Source organism: Micromys minutus (assembly GCF_963924665.1).
Source record: "Micromys minutus genome assembly, chromosome: 9".
Taxonomy (NCBI): domain Eukaryota; kingdom Metazoa; phylum Chordata; class Mammalia; order Rodentia; family Muridae; genus Micromys; species Micromys minutus.
The window spans coordinates 57,434,106-57,448,123 of record NC_137978.1 but is presented as its reverse complement, the minus strand read 5'-3'; the positions used below and the strand labels follow the sequence as shown (position 1 = coordinate 57,448,123).

General features: G+C 44.7%; 1 protein-coding gene across 1 annotated transcript in view; it reads left to right on the top strand.

Annotated features, from left to right (window-relative positions):
• VPS13D (vacuolar protein sorting 13 homolog D) overlaps positions 1 to 14,018 on the top strand; it is a 217,108-nt gene that overhangs the window by 129,570 nt on the left and 73,520 nt on the right. The window contains exons 61-63 of the mRNA XM_080922046.1: positions 5,040 to 5,189; positions 6,051 to 6,147; positions 8,367 to 8,515. Of these exons, the coding sequence (XP_080778172.1) occupies positions 5,040 to 5,189; positions 6,051 to 6,147; positions 8,367 to 8,515 (396 nt within the window). The remainder of the gene's footprint in view (positions 1 to 5,039; positions 5,190 to 6,050; positions 6,148 to 8,366; positions 8,516 to 14,018) is intronic.

Sequence of the window (14,018 nt, the reverse complement as noted above, 5' to 3'; positions counted from 1 at the left end):
AGCTGCAAGCACTCTTTATGACTGAGCCATCTCCCCAGTCTCTGGAGGAAATAGCTAATCTTCAAAAGAATCATCCTGTGAAGACCTTCTGTTCCAATGTAACTCACAAATTCTCTATGTTTTTGAGACAAGGTCTTACTATGTGGTCTTGGCTGACCTATAACTTACTGTGGAGGACCGGGCTGGCCTGGAACCCAGGGAGAATCTGCCTGCCTCTGCCTCCTGCCTGGCAATACAAACCAAGATGAATTCCAGATTCTCTTGCTGGTGTAAATAGTTTAGTTAGCTAATGGGAGTGGTGGCTGGTGCACACACAGTGTGCATGTGGAGGTCAGGGGACAAAGTCAGTTCCCCCTTTCCCCTTTACCTGGATCCCAGGACTCGAGCTTGGGTTGTCAGGCTTTGCATTGTCAGGCCAGTCACCAGTCTCAGTTTTCCCATCATATGAGCTTAGAAAAAAAAAAAAAAAAGAACAGTCAGGTAGCCTTCTCCAGGAGAAGTTGAGATCACTGTGGGGATAAACAACAGGATCTGACTTCTACTTCCAGGCCAGATAGAGTAACTGAGACTGGCTTTATTCTCCTGTTGAGATAAGTCCTAAATCCACATGAAATAATAGCAGCTTCAGAACACTGGACACCTGACCACAAAGGACAAGATGGAAAATAAAAGAGGTGAAGCTTATGAGTGGCTTAGCTTGAGAAGGTTCCAGGCTGTGGTGCTGGGGGAGGAGGCTAGAACAGAGGCATTGAGAAGACAGAACTGAGCGTCCACAGAGACCAACAGCTAAGTCCTCAGTAGTGGCCCTGTGTGGAAAGAGCTGCAGAGAAAGAGGTTTGGCAGAATTCCTGACCTGTGTGGAGAAGCTACTCATCCAGCAGGATCTGAGGGAGCAGGCTGTGAGCTGCACCAGAACCTCAGAATGTGCGGGTGTCTTAGTTAGGGTTTTATTGCTGTGAACAGACACCATGACCAAGGCAAGTCTTATAAGGACAACATTTAATTGGGGCTGGCTCACAGGTTCAGAGGTTCAGTCCATTATCATCAAGACAAGAGCACAGCAGCATCCAGGCAGGCATGGTGCAGGAGGAGCTGAGAGTTCTACATCTTCATCCAAAGGAAGTCAGGAACAGACTAAGCATCCTCAGGCAGCTAGGAGGAGTGTCTCCAAACCCATCCCCAGAGTGACACACTTCCTCCAACAAGGCCACACCTTCTAATAGTGCCACTCCCTGGGCCAAGCATATGCAAACCATCACAGTGGGACACTGAGAAGAGAGGCTCAGGCAAGTTTTGCCTTCATAATTTATTGGCCCCAGATTGAATGCTGCTCTGACCCTGCCCTGAAAATCATGAAAGGAAGAGTTGAAGGTCAACCAGTATCCCAAGAAATGGACTATGTTTACCAAAAACTTGATAATGTATTTGGGTACAGACATGTCAAACACACAGCAAGGCAAAACTGACAGACTGGAAGCAGCCACTGTGCTGTAGATGAGAAGCATCACACTATGAGGACAAGAACACCTTCAGGGTGGACCCAGCACTAACGAAGTTGTTAGAACATATTAAAACTGTTGCCAGAACTGGAGGTTTGTATGTTTAAAAAGCTGAATAGAGACACAGAAATAAGAACTGACTTCAAGAAATAGAAATTTTACTTGAAATAAAATGATATAGCACAAAAAATTTAAAAAAAAAAAGAAATTTTACTTGATGTATATAACACACAACCTGAATGGCCTTTCATACCTGTAGGCTTCGTATCCGTGCTTAACGTGTCCAGAGCTTTCTCCATATCACTGTTTCCTAAACAAAGCATAACAACCATTTCCACAGCAGTTACATTGGATGAGGCACTGTAAACCACTTAGAGACAGTTAAATGTTCAGGAGGCTGTAGGTGCCTGTGTACAAATACCATCATGCTTTATAGGCTAGAAGATTCGTGGGTCTTAGCACACAAGGCACTTTGAACCAATTCACTGCCCCTCTGAGATGTCATAGGTTATATAAAAGCAATAGTAAAGTCAATCATGGATAAAAACATTATATACAAAGGAACAAAACTAAGATGACAAAGATAACAATAGATTTCTTGTTGGGAAAAAATGCAAGTTAGAGCATGTTCAGCAACACCATTAAGTGTTGAAAGTACTCAAAAAGCTGTCATTCTAGAAACATACTCCCAGAAAAAGTATGTTTCAAAAATAAGGGTGTCTTTCTTAGTCATTGTTCTGTTGCTGTGAAGAGATACCATGACCAAGGCAACCCTTATAAAAGGATATATTTAATTGGGGGTTTGCTTCCAGTTTCACAGTTAGTTCATTATCATTATGGTGGTACACAAGCAGACAGGTTCTGGGAAAGTAGCCAAGAGCTTTATATCCTGATATACAGCCTCAGGCAGATAGTGAGACTGGGCCTAGCATGGGCTTTTAAACCTCAGGGGCACACCTTGTCCAAGGAGGCTACACCTCCTAGTCTTTCTCTGGACTAGGGAGTAGATATTCAAATGCAGGTGCCTATGGAGGTTATTCTCATTGAAACCGCCACAGAGGGTAAAGTGAAGATGCCCTTAGACACAGAAATGATAAGAGGTTTATTACCTAAGACCACAGCTTCCATTAGAGAGCATTACCTAGCAGACAGAAAATGGTGGGATGGAGTTTGAGTCAGCACAAAGGAGAGGAGAAAGCCTGATGTGAAGACATGAGAACATGCAAGACTTGGCTTCTTAAGTAAGTCTCCTGAGGAGGTAATGGTTGTCTAGACAAGCATGACAACACTGTGATGTGGTGTCCTTACCACAGAGAACTAAAACGATTACCAACTATGGCATGACGTCTGCAGGGGACAAACACAAGTCCAGCACTGTGATTTTGTATGTGAAGTAGTATGATGTCATTTAACGGTAGATCAGCATATTGAGTTACATACTGTAACCCCTGCCAAATGAATAATAATTGTAGGTAAGTAATAAAGTGGAATGATAAGTGCTTGATGAATCAAAGAGAATACAGGAAATGGGGAAGACAACATGAGACAGTTAGCAAGCCATAGCAAGATGGTAGACAAAAACATAATGGTGCGAATTGTCAGTGAGATCAACATAGAGATGGTCAGATTGCATAGAAAAGGGACACAAGAAAAGGTCTGTAATCAGGCTAGAGGGTTAAGCAGGAGGATCATGTGTTCAGGGTCCACACGTTATGTAGTGAGACCCTGTCTCCCTCACATTTGTAAGCTATAAAGACTCAAGTAGGTTAAAAGGGCCTGAAACGGGGGGTGGGGAGGCACATTACACTTTAACTAGTCATGAGGAAGGAAGTAGGAGTCACATTGATTAATGTCAGAACAAAGAATATTAGCAGAGATAAAGAAGGTAATTTCCTAATGATAGGAGAATTAATTAATCAGGAGGACATGACACATGTGAACACTGATATGTCTAATCACAGACTCTAGCCTTCTGACATTGTGACACTGTGTCATCTCCAGAAGCCTCACTTGAGAACTGTGCAACTGACTTACAAAGAAAGAAACTGCAAAGAGAAAAAAAAATCTCATGTCTTAATAAGTTTACGATCTCATGTTGTGCTGCGTTTGTAGCTGTCCCTGGCTGCACATGGCTCAGAGCCTGACGGTTGGACACACCTGATTAGACTTTAAAGTATCTAGAAGAGAGCTGGTGAGATGTCTCAGTAGATGAGGGAGCTGGCTTTCAGGTCTGATGTGAACTGATGCCCACAAGACAGCCTCTGACTTCTACCTGTACACACACAAGCACCAACCAATTGTATATAATGCCTGGTGCATGCAGGATGAACAAGAGTCTTGTCTCAAACAAGGCAAGGACAACATCCAAGATTGTCTTCTGACCTCCACACATGTGACCCTATGAACACACGTCATTCACACCTGCCTGCATACTCTGGCACAAAGGCTGAAAAACATTGAAACTGAATGAGAGCAGGTAAACTAAGAAAGAAAAGAAAAGCAAAGCATCTGAAATCCATGAAGTAGAGTCTGTAATTGCAGTAGAAAAAAAATCAGTGAAATCAAAAGTTATCCTTAGGGGCTGGAGACACCACTCAACCTTCAGAGCTTACAAATGACCAGGGGTTCTGCTCTTTTGTTTTTAAGAAGTTTGGAACAAGAGAGAAGCTTTAATAGCATAGCAGTAAGAACACTGGCCTTGAGCAGAATAGGCCTAGATGCAACCGCTTCTATCAGTGGTCATCTTGAGCAAGGGCTGTTCTCTACTTCTGTCTGTCAGCTAGGGACAGTGTGCTGAGGCTTATACTCGGGTGTCACATGTATGGTGACCAGCACACTGCTGGGCACTGCAGGTTATGATGCTTATGCTAACTGGCTTTTGACATGACAGGTCTTCTCATTTGATGCTTTAAAAATTTTTTTTCCTATTTTGAAATTACTTTTTGTTAGCAAATACTGTGTCTATTGTGTTAAATATGAGGTTTTAAATATGAATATTCTGTGGAGTGGCTAAATTGAGCAAACTTCTTAGTCTTCACTAAGTCAAGTTTTAGTCATAACTTCCCTTGTTATTTCTGTTGTTATTGTCAATTCAATTTTTATATACTTTGTGCATGTGTGCATATGGCAGAATGTGTGTCAGGAGGTCACGGAACAACTTCAGAGAATCAGTTCTCTCCTTCCACTACATGGTTCCTGGCGATTAAACTCAAGTCTGGGGGCTTGGCAGCAAATGCTTTACCTGCTGAGCCATCCTGACCCCACTGTGATTACTTTCGAGGCACGGACTCACTGTGTAGTACATTTTAGCCTCTAGTGCTCAGGTCTCCTGCCTCCACTTCCTAAGTGCTGGGATCGCTGGTGTGCATCACTTTGCCCATGTGTGTGTGTGTGTGTGTGTGTGTGTGTGTGTGTGTGTGTGTGTGTGGAGTGGCCAGGGGACTCTGAGTAGCCTGCATAACATGAGGCACCAAATGTAAAGAACAGTAACTAAGCAGCTTCTGTTGTTTGTTTCTGTTTTATTGGCTTTTCCTGCCCCAGGTGGACAATCAGCTCATTGGTACTACTCAGCCCTTCATGCTCTATGTGACTCCCCTGAGCAATGAGAACGAGGTCATTGAGACAGGTCCTGCTGTGCAAGTCAATGCGGTGAAGTTCCCCAGTAAGAGCGCGCTCACCAACATCTACAAGGTGGGCTGGCGGGGAGGCTGGGGAACAATGGCTCTCTCACAGCCAGGCCACAGAACGAGCAGCCTGCACACTGTGTGCACAAAGGTGGCTCTCGAGGCCAAACCACATGTGGCTTTTGTTTGACCGTTGAGAGAAATGTTTGGAACACCTTTTCTTGGCACCCTGTATCCTCAGTTGTGTTGTCAGCAACCTTGTAGTACTGAACCCAGGGAGGCCAGGTGTGTCATTCCTAAGTGAGGCAGTATTTCATAGGCTGCTGTGGTCTGTTAACGGATGTTGAATAGTCCGGAGATAATTCTGGAGAGCTCTGTGGAGTCTGTCCTTGGAATAATGTGCCAAGGAAACTGCCATGTGTATACTAACAGCAGAGAGTTAAAAGGGAAGAAGCTTTCTGACCTGCGGGTTCCCAAAGTAGAAGCCAGCTGTGATAGCAGTAAGCTGTAAAAGCCAGGACCTTCTTTCTGGTCCTTTGTCACCAATGCTGAAAAGAGTAAGTCGACCTGCCCCTCCACCACAAACCCAGCCATGTAGCTTCTGCTCACTGGCGAAGCCCTAGGGATTGAGCAGGGTGGCAAAGTGTCCACTGAACACTTGGAGTTCTGTTCACTATCACAAGGCAAAGAGAGGTGAGCTGAAAGTCATTTATTATTAAATCACGGCTAAAGAAACCATGAGACAGGGTCGTGCTTTGCTGCCCAGGCTGATCTGGAACTGCTGAGCTCAAGCAAGCCTTCAGCCTCTGCCTTCCTTAGTAATCAGAAACTATAGTGTCTGCCTGTCCACCTCCCTGGGACTTGGTTCATGGCACAAATGAAAGCTGCTTTGGCGCTTGACTGTAAACCAGACTTTCTTTTTCTCTAGCACCTGATGGTCACGGCTCAGAGATTCACAGTACAAATTGAGGAGAAACTGCTGCTCAAGCTACTAAGTTTCTTTGGTTACGATCAGTCAGAATCAGGTAAAGCTAATCACTTTATGCTTCTGCCTGGGATTGGCCCACAATAGTATGTTATTCTGTGTGTAAAGCACAAGTAGTCCCTAGATACCAACCAAGCTGGCTCTCTGCCTCCTAGTCTGAGCTAGCTAGCTCACGTTTGGGGTTTAGCAGCTGCTTTCCCAAGATGGCTTATTGTCCGAGATACATCGAGGAACTAGGCTGCCCTGAGAGGATCTTGGCATTCTGGAATGCCCAATGGCAGGGTGTTAGGAAACAGCACACCCTCCCTTACTTTCAAGTTCTGTCCCTCTGCTCTTACAGAACAGAATGGTGGCCATCATTTAGCAGGGCCACTTCGTTATAAAACCAGCTCAGGGCCAAGATTCAGAAATGCCTTTTTGGCAGTTGCTTTGGTTTAGTTTGAAAAACAAAACTGGCTAACCACAATTATTAACTTTAACATTTGTACCCTTGTACCTTAATTCTCAGTATCATTACAAAGGTTTCTTGTTGCCGTTCTTTGGCCTTTGGAAAGGGAGTCAGATCACTATCAGAAAGCCTAAGCTTCTTAGAGGGCTGAAGGGAGAGTTCAGCTTCCTCATCACAGCTCCTTCTCCTGTTGTTAGATGGCTGCAGCTAAGAAACAAGTCAATGAGCACAGCAACCTTTTTCAACGATGTATTTTTTGTGTGCATGCATGTATGTATGTGTAAGTGTTTTCCCTGTGTGTACGGGTACCCGTGGAGGCCGGAAGAGGTCAGATCTTCTGGAGTTATAGGTAGCTGTAAGCTGGCCTGATTTGGCTGCTGGGAACTGAATCAAGTCCTTTAGAAGAGCAGTAAACACTCTCAATTGCTGAGTCATCTTTCTAGCCCCTTGGCTAGTTTTTATGTGTTTGTTTGTTTGTTTTGAGACCGTCAGTTGTAGTTCATGCTCAAGTTCATGATCTTACATGCTTTGGCGTGTTATCGTCTGCATCTGTCCACCATGTTGGCTAGAGGGAAAATGCATATACTTACCCACAATGCAAGAAACATATTTTTGTCTGTATAATCTAGATTTAGAATTGAGCCTTAAATCTTCAGCATCACAAATAAAATAGGATTAAGCTTTTAGAGTATTTAGGGTTGTCTAGGGGTTTTGCTCAGTGCTACTACCTGCAGGTAGCATGGGGTACTTACTGCAGGCAGTATTCATGGGGTACTAGGCTTTCTCCTTAGAGCCTCACAAAGAGAAAGTAAATAGGAGACAGCTATTGGGAGGAAGAGCAAGGCCCTGTCTGCTTAGTCCTGTGCTTTGCACTTTGGTTCAGGCTCCAGTTTATTTGGAGGTACACAGCCACCTGAGTGCACAACAGCCAGGCAGGTGTTCTGTTTGGCTCCTTCCCAGTGGATTCACTTCCGGTTTCATAGCTCATGTTTTTCTTGTAAATCCCTTGTGGATGTTTTTTACAGCCTTGCACAGAGAAACTTAGGCTTCTGAGAAGACCTTGACTGCCTGTCATCACTCTTCCTCTACTTTGAGTAGAACTCTGTTTTCTGAGTATGGAAGGCAGGTCTCCCTTAGAGCATCCTTCAACTTCAAGTAGAACTGATGGCAGCTTCGACTGGGAGTGTGCACAGTAGCTGTGAGCATTCTCTCTGCTTTTTTTCGGAGACACTGGAAGCCAACAGGAAGTTTACTGCCTGCGTGGACACTTGCATGGCTCTTCTAACCCATGTCCCTCCTTTGTACTCATGGACTGGCAATTAGAAACTCTGCCTCGATTATCCTGCTTCAGAAACTTGCCCTGTTCAGGAGAATGCTGAGCCAGCACTTTCTCGGGAACTGTTTTTATTCCTCATAGTATTGTTTATGTTGAGAGTATCTATTTTGGCTCAGCTGTGCTGCAGTGTAGATTCATATGACCTAGATCATGGGTATTTGTAATAACAGCAATAGTTCTGGAAAGTCTATAGCCAGCAAATGAAACTGACCTTTGCTTTCCTAAGATACTGTTTGCTGGGTATCTTAGGATGGCTCAGCATCACAGGTTAACAGATGAGGCTAACCTACCTTTTCATAACCAATGTAACAGCCTACTTCTATGTATAAATGACATCTGCATATAGTGTGCATTCCTGAGCCCACAAAGAGAGACTACATTTTGTTTGCATAGGTTTTTAGGTGAAGTCACACATGTTTGAATCAGGATGCCAACAGCTTTTGGTTTTGTTTTCTTACTTTTGTCTTTGGATCAGAGGTGGAAAAGTATGATGAAAACATCCATGAGAAGACAGCAGAGCAGGGGGGAACTCCAACTCGATACTACTTTGAGAACCTCAAGATCAGCATCCCCCAGATCAAGCTCAGTGTGTTCACCTCCAACAAGCTGCCACTAGACCTTAAGGTGAGCTCACAGCTGACACACTCGCCATGGGAGTATACGTGGATGGTTCACTTTCTCTGTCTGGAATCAGTACCCATAGCATTTATTTTGTATCTTTTCTCTTATAGGTATTCATTAACTTATGGAATACTCTTTTTGTCTAATGTTTGGGCATAACTTTGGTGAAGATAGACATTACCAAAAAGGGTAAAACGGGACGATGTAACTCTCATCTGTTCTTTGGGTGGCTCTAGGCTTACCTTAGAGCAGTAGAAACCTTTTTCCTGGCTTTGGTCTTGGACTTAAGAACTGACACCAAGATAGCCTTTCTTTTGACCCACTGCCCAGATCTCTCTTGCGGTCTTCTAGTAACTCTTTATTCTGGGATAGGTGTCACTAGGAAGGTCTGACACTTTTGTGGGAGACTCAGCTATATAAGCTTGCTGGGATATGGCCTGTACAGCTTCAGGACATAACCCTCCTACTAACCATCTTGGTCCACGGATGACCAGTACAGCCTTAGCAACACCTTTATTTTTCGTATCAAGGCATATTCTAAGGAAGGGAGCAGGCTGACATTCAAGTCCAAGTCTGCCCATGTCTGGGCTCTGCACACACTACACTCTGCACCCCTGGTGCCTTGCTTGGTAGGTGGGGAACTAAAGTTCATGGTCTTATTTCTTCAGCCTGGTTAGTAGCAAGGTGCTGCTGGAAACAGGAGTGGGATCAGATGGTTGTTGAAATGTCTTGCCTTACTCTGACTCAGACTGGCAGCCAGTGCTTCTGGTTCTCCCTTGTGCTGTGCTTGAACTTGTCCATCGCTTCCTTTTCCCAGTGCTTTCTCACTTCCCCTCCTTCCATCTCTGAGAAGATCCAGGATGGCCACTCTCTCCACAGAGGAACATCTAGATAAGCTGAAATGAGTCGTGAGCCTGCAGTGCTGGGCTCAGATGCCAGTGCCAGTTCAGCTGCAGGGTCAGCCTGTGGGTGCAGAGAGCCCTCAGTCCAGTGAGCCCATTGCTGCACTGGGTGAGTGTAAACCCAGCACTGCCAAATCTTTAGGTTTTTAAAGAGAAGCTTGAAGTCTGCATTTTTATATGGAATCTCTTAGTTTTTTAGTGGCAACCAATTCACATTTAAAAAACAAAACAAAAGAAAACCAACTAAAATCCAGCCTTGTGGGCTTGACAGAACACATGTGTGGGCCTCATGTGCCACAGCCTACCAACTCCCAGCTTCTAAAATAGACCTGTAGGTGGCCAGACTATAGATAAGACTATGATAGGGCTGACGGCTTCAGTAAATGCAAACAAGGGAGGGCCAGGCAGGCGAGGGGCAGCATCCCGAGAAGAGGTACAGTGCCCTTCTCTCACCACTTTGCTGCTCAATCTGCTGTAATGTTGTATTTCCCAGGAGGCTGGAGATACTTATAATTAGCCCGAGAGTGAGGGGAAAACCATGGGAAAACTACTGTCTTGCTAATATCCACAAGTATCCACTTGACTTATGTGACCTTTGGAATGGGTTTGTTTGATAAAGTCTGTTCCCCCAGAACACTTGGCTCTCACCCAGCAAGCCAATGCTAAGCATTTCCTGCAAGTGGAAGACTTCTTGATTTAAAATCATCTTGTTAAAGAGCACAGACACCAGCATTCCTCTCAATGCTCCCAGCAGAAGTGCGTGGTCCCTAGTCCCATGGTACTGATGGCCTGTGTCCTCTGCAGTCCTGTGGTACTGATGGCCTGTGTCCTCTGCAGTCCTGTGGTACTGATGGCCTGTGTCCTTTGCAGTCGTGTGGTACCTGTGGCACTAATGCCCTGTGTCCTCTGCAGTCCTGTGGCACTAATGCCCTGCGTCCTCTGCAGTCCTGTGGCACTGGTGCCCTGTGTCCTCTGCAGTCCTGTGGCACTGGTGCCCTGTGTCCTCTGCAGTCCTGTGGTACTGATGCCCTGTGTCCTCTGCAGTCCTGTGGTACTGATGGCCTGTGTCCTCTGCAGTCCTGTGGCACTGGTGCCCTGTGTCCTCTGCAGTCCTGTGGCACTGGTGCCCTGTGTCCTCTGCAGTCCTGTGGTACTGATGGCCTGTGTCCTCTGCAGTCCTGTGGTACTGATGGCCTGTGTCCTTTGCAGTCGTGTGGTACCTGTGGCACTAATGCCCTGTGTCCTCTGCAGTCCTGTGGCACTAATGCCCTGCGTCCTCTGCAGTCCTGTGGCACTGGTGCCCTGTGTCCTCTGCAGTCCTGTGGCACTGGTGCCCTGTGTCCTCTGCAGTCCTGTGCTGCCGATGCCATCTGTCTCTGCAGCTCTTACTGGTGCTGTATGTGCTCTGCTGGAGCGAACTCAGTCCTTTGTGTTGACTGTCTTCCTGATATTCTATTGAAAGAACATTTTAAAAGCACTCTTAAGCAAATTCCATGACATACTTGTGTTTCAGGAGGATGTTGGGATTAGAACTTCAGAGTTGAGCTCTGGGTTTGTGGAACTCACCATGTTACCATACCTTGAGTATTCCTCCTGGAGTCTGGGACTCCTAAGACAATATCACTTATTCAGAGTTTTCTAACAGAGTAACAGGGCTTTATTAGGAGCTCTTAGGAAGAGCAATATACTCTTTCTGATGAATATGGAATCACTAAACACATGTGCTTAGGAAACAGAGCCCTCTCTCTGAACAGCAGCCACAGGAGTCTGACTAAAAGGTAACCCTGTCTTAGTATTGAAGGAACAATTGCCTCCATTCTCTGGATTCCCAGGCAGGAGTGAGGATGTCAGAAATCGGGGAATGGGGGTGCCTATCCAGATTTACACTGAGGTACATTGTTGCCAGATACAGTGTCTGTCTGGTGACTCAAAGGCATCCACACTGTCCAGGTGACTCCAGCTGTCTCCATCTGCTATCTTCATTGGATTCATGACTGACAGAAGGGAAGCTAATATTCCATTTCACGGACACAAGAGCACAGCTGCCCTTCCCTTCTCTTCATGCTCTCTGTATGGAGTTTGCATGTTAGAGATGTCGTGGCATATTGAAAAGCCAGGTAGCTTTTATATGGGGATTTCCTCCACTCCTTTAAAGATCAAAAGATACCAGGGGGTCTTTAAAAGGTTTCTGAAGGTGGCCTACAGCAGTTCTTTTCCCATTTAGAGCACTGGGGTATAACAAAAGAAGGACCTTAATTGAGCAATCTAGTTTGGAAGAAAACCCACACTTTAATGGTCAGAGAGCAGTCGGGTGGGGTAAGGGGGGGATTTCAAACAAAGACACTATTTAAAAAGCCTAAAACTGTCTTCTCAAAGGCTTGAAATAATTTGTTGGGAAACTTCAGACCCTTTACTTTTTTCCTCCCTCCCTAAATAAAAACCAGATTTGTTAAAAGGAAAAAAGATCCAGTATTGTTAATTGTGCTTCAGAAAGTGCCAGAGAGGGAAGTAGCCCCGTAGTTTTAAACACTGTCCCCAAAGGGAAATAGGCAAATGCCCTGCTTCACATAAACAATCTCTATGTGCCATAAATAAACCTTTAGAGAATGAATTCCAGACAGTTTTGTTTAGTGTGGGATAAACTAAGAAAGGAAAGGACATGGCCCTGGGACTAGCTGTGATCTGAGGCCTCGTGGACAGGTATTTCTTCTTTCAACTCAGCGCCGTTTCTGGAAGGTTTCAGCTGTTTTGTCTGGGAGGCGGGAGTAGATACTTTTCTATTTTATCAAGAACTTCTGAGCACGGGGTTGCTTTCTCCAGAATCCATTTTACAACAGGGAAATGCTACTTGAGTAAATAAGTATCAGAGCTGTGACCTGCTGTACTCAAGCACTGGTTCAGTTCATCAGGAGGGAGCAATCCTATTGGGCTTTCTTCCCTCTCATGCCTTCTTCCACAGACCAGATCAGCCTGAAGGTGGCAGAGTAATTCATACCGACAAGCTGGCCCTGTGCCTCTACAAATGAGGGACCCCAGACAGTGAATGACTAGGTAAAGACAGTTTCACTCCAGGGCTGGGTACTTCCTTGGTTCCAGAGTAGATGGTGCCTGTTGTGAACAATTTTATCAGCTTGGTAGAGGTCAAAGGTCCCTGTAGCAATGTACCAGTCTTTTTTAATGTTTGGTCACAATGAGGAATTTGTGTTTTAGTGTTTGTTTTTTTAGCTCTCTGTCTTAAGCGTTTGTTTAATCATGCTTTTTAATCTCTTATTGGAGCTGCATTGGTAAGACCATGTCCTCACTCTTCAGTCCCTTTCATAGCATGCTCGGTCCTTGACTGTGAATAAGGAGTTAAGCTGGCTTTCAGTTTCTCTGTCAGCGGAATGGGGGAAATTAGGCATGCTCTGTGACCTCATGCCTACTCAGTCTTTAGTGAAGAGCATGGCTGAATGAATGCAGAAGAGTTTTGAGAAGAAATAGTGGACCTCTCTGTCTTGGGTGCTTTCTCCCAAATAGGTAATTGCTGTTGTAAAAACAGCACATTTAAATCCAGGATCTGCTCATGGCTAGTCATGTGATTTTAGTTGTGCACTTAGCATATCTTCGATCTGGGTGGGTCCCAGCAGGCTGGCCTTGAATTTAGTCTATCTCTCAGTTTAAACACTTGTTACTTCCATCAAACACAAAACTTTTATAAAGTGTTTATAAAATGAGAAGAGATAAAAGACCAATAACCTGATAGAAATGTGCCCATCATCAGTGCTTAAACCCCCCAATGTTAAATTTAGCAATCTTCCTGTCTCAGTTTCCCAAGCACTAGAATTACAGGGGTATGCTACCACATTGGCAAGTTAAGGATGATCTTAGCCCCTAAAGTTTTTCCTTCTGATATTAGTGACATTCCAAGGTTCTAGACCAGTGTTCTTTCCCTGTCTTCTGCTCGTCTGGTCTGGTCTCGTCGGTATTTATTTGGCTGTTTGTCTGTGCCATGTATCTTCTGTTTGGTATTTATAGCTGTGTGTCTCTGCTGTGTATCTTCTACACTCCTTCCTCTACTGTTGCTTCTTGGTCTTTTTTTTTTTTTTTTTTTTTTTTTTTTTTCCGGTGTTTTGTTCTTTATGTTGAGTGCCAGGTTTCACTTCTGTGAACTGTCTGATCCTAGCACTTGGCCAGGTTTCTATCAGGTTATTAGCTTTTATCTTTTAACTACAAACTCTTTATATGTTTTATCTTTGACAGAAGTAACAGTGTTTTCAGGATTTACTTTGCCTTTTTATTTGGCTGTGTGTGTGTGTGGGGGGGAACCTTGGATGTTGTTCCTCAAAAGCTGTTCACCTTGTATTTTGAGATAAGATCTCAGTGACCTGGGCCTTCCCAGTTAGGGTAGATTGGCTGGCCAACAAGTCCCAGGTATGTACCTGTCTATGCCCCTTTGTGCTGGAATTACATGCACAAACCATGTGCCTGGTGTGTTTAGGAGGCATAGGGGATGTGCCAAACATGATGGAAACCCCACTAGCTTTCAAAGTTGTTGCTTCTATTTCTTGTTGATGAGCATTGTAGACACAACTTCTCTATATTTCTAGAAGAACTCTCACAACAAA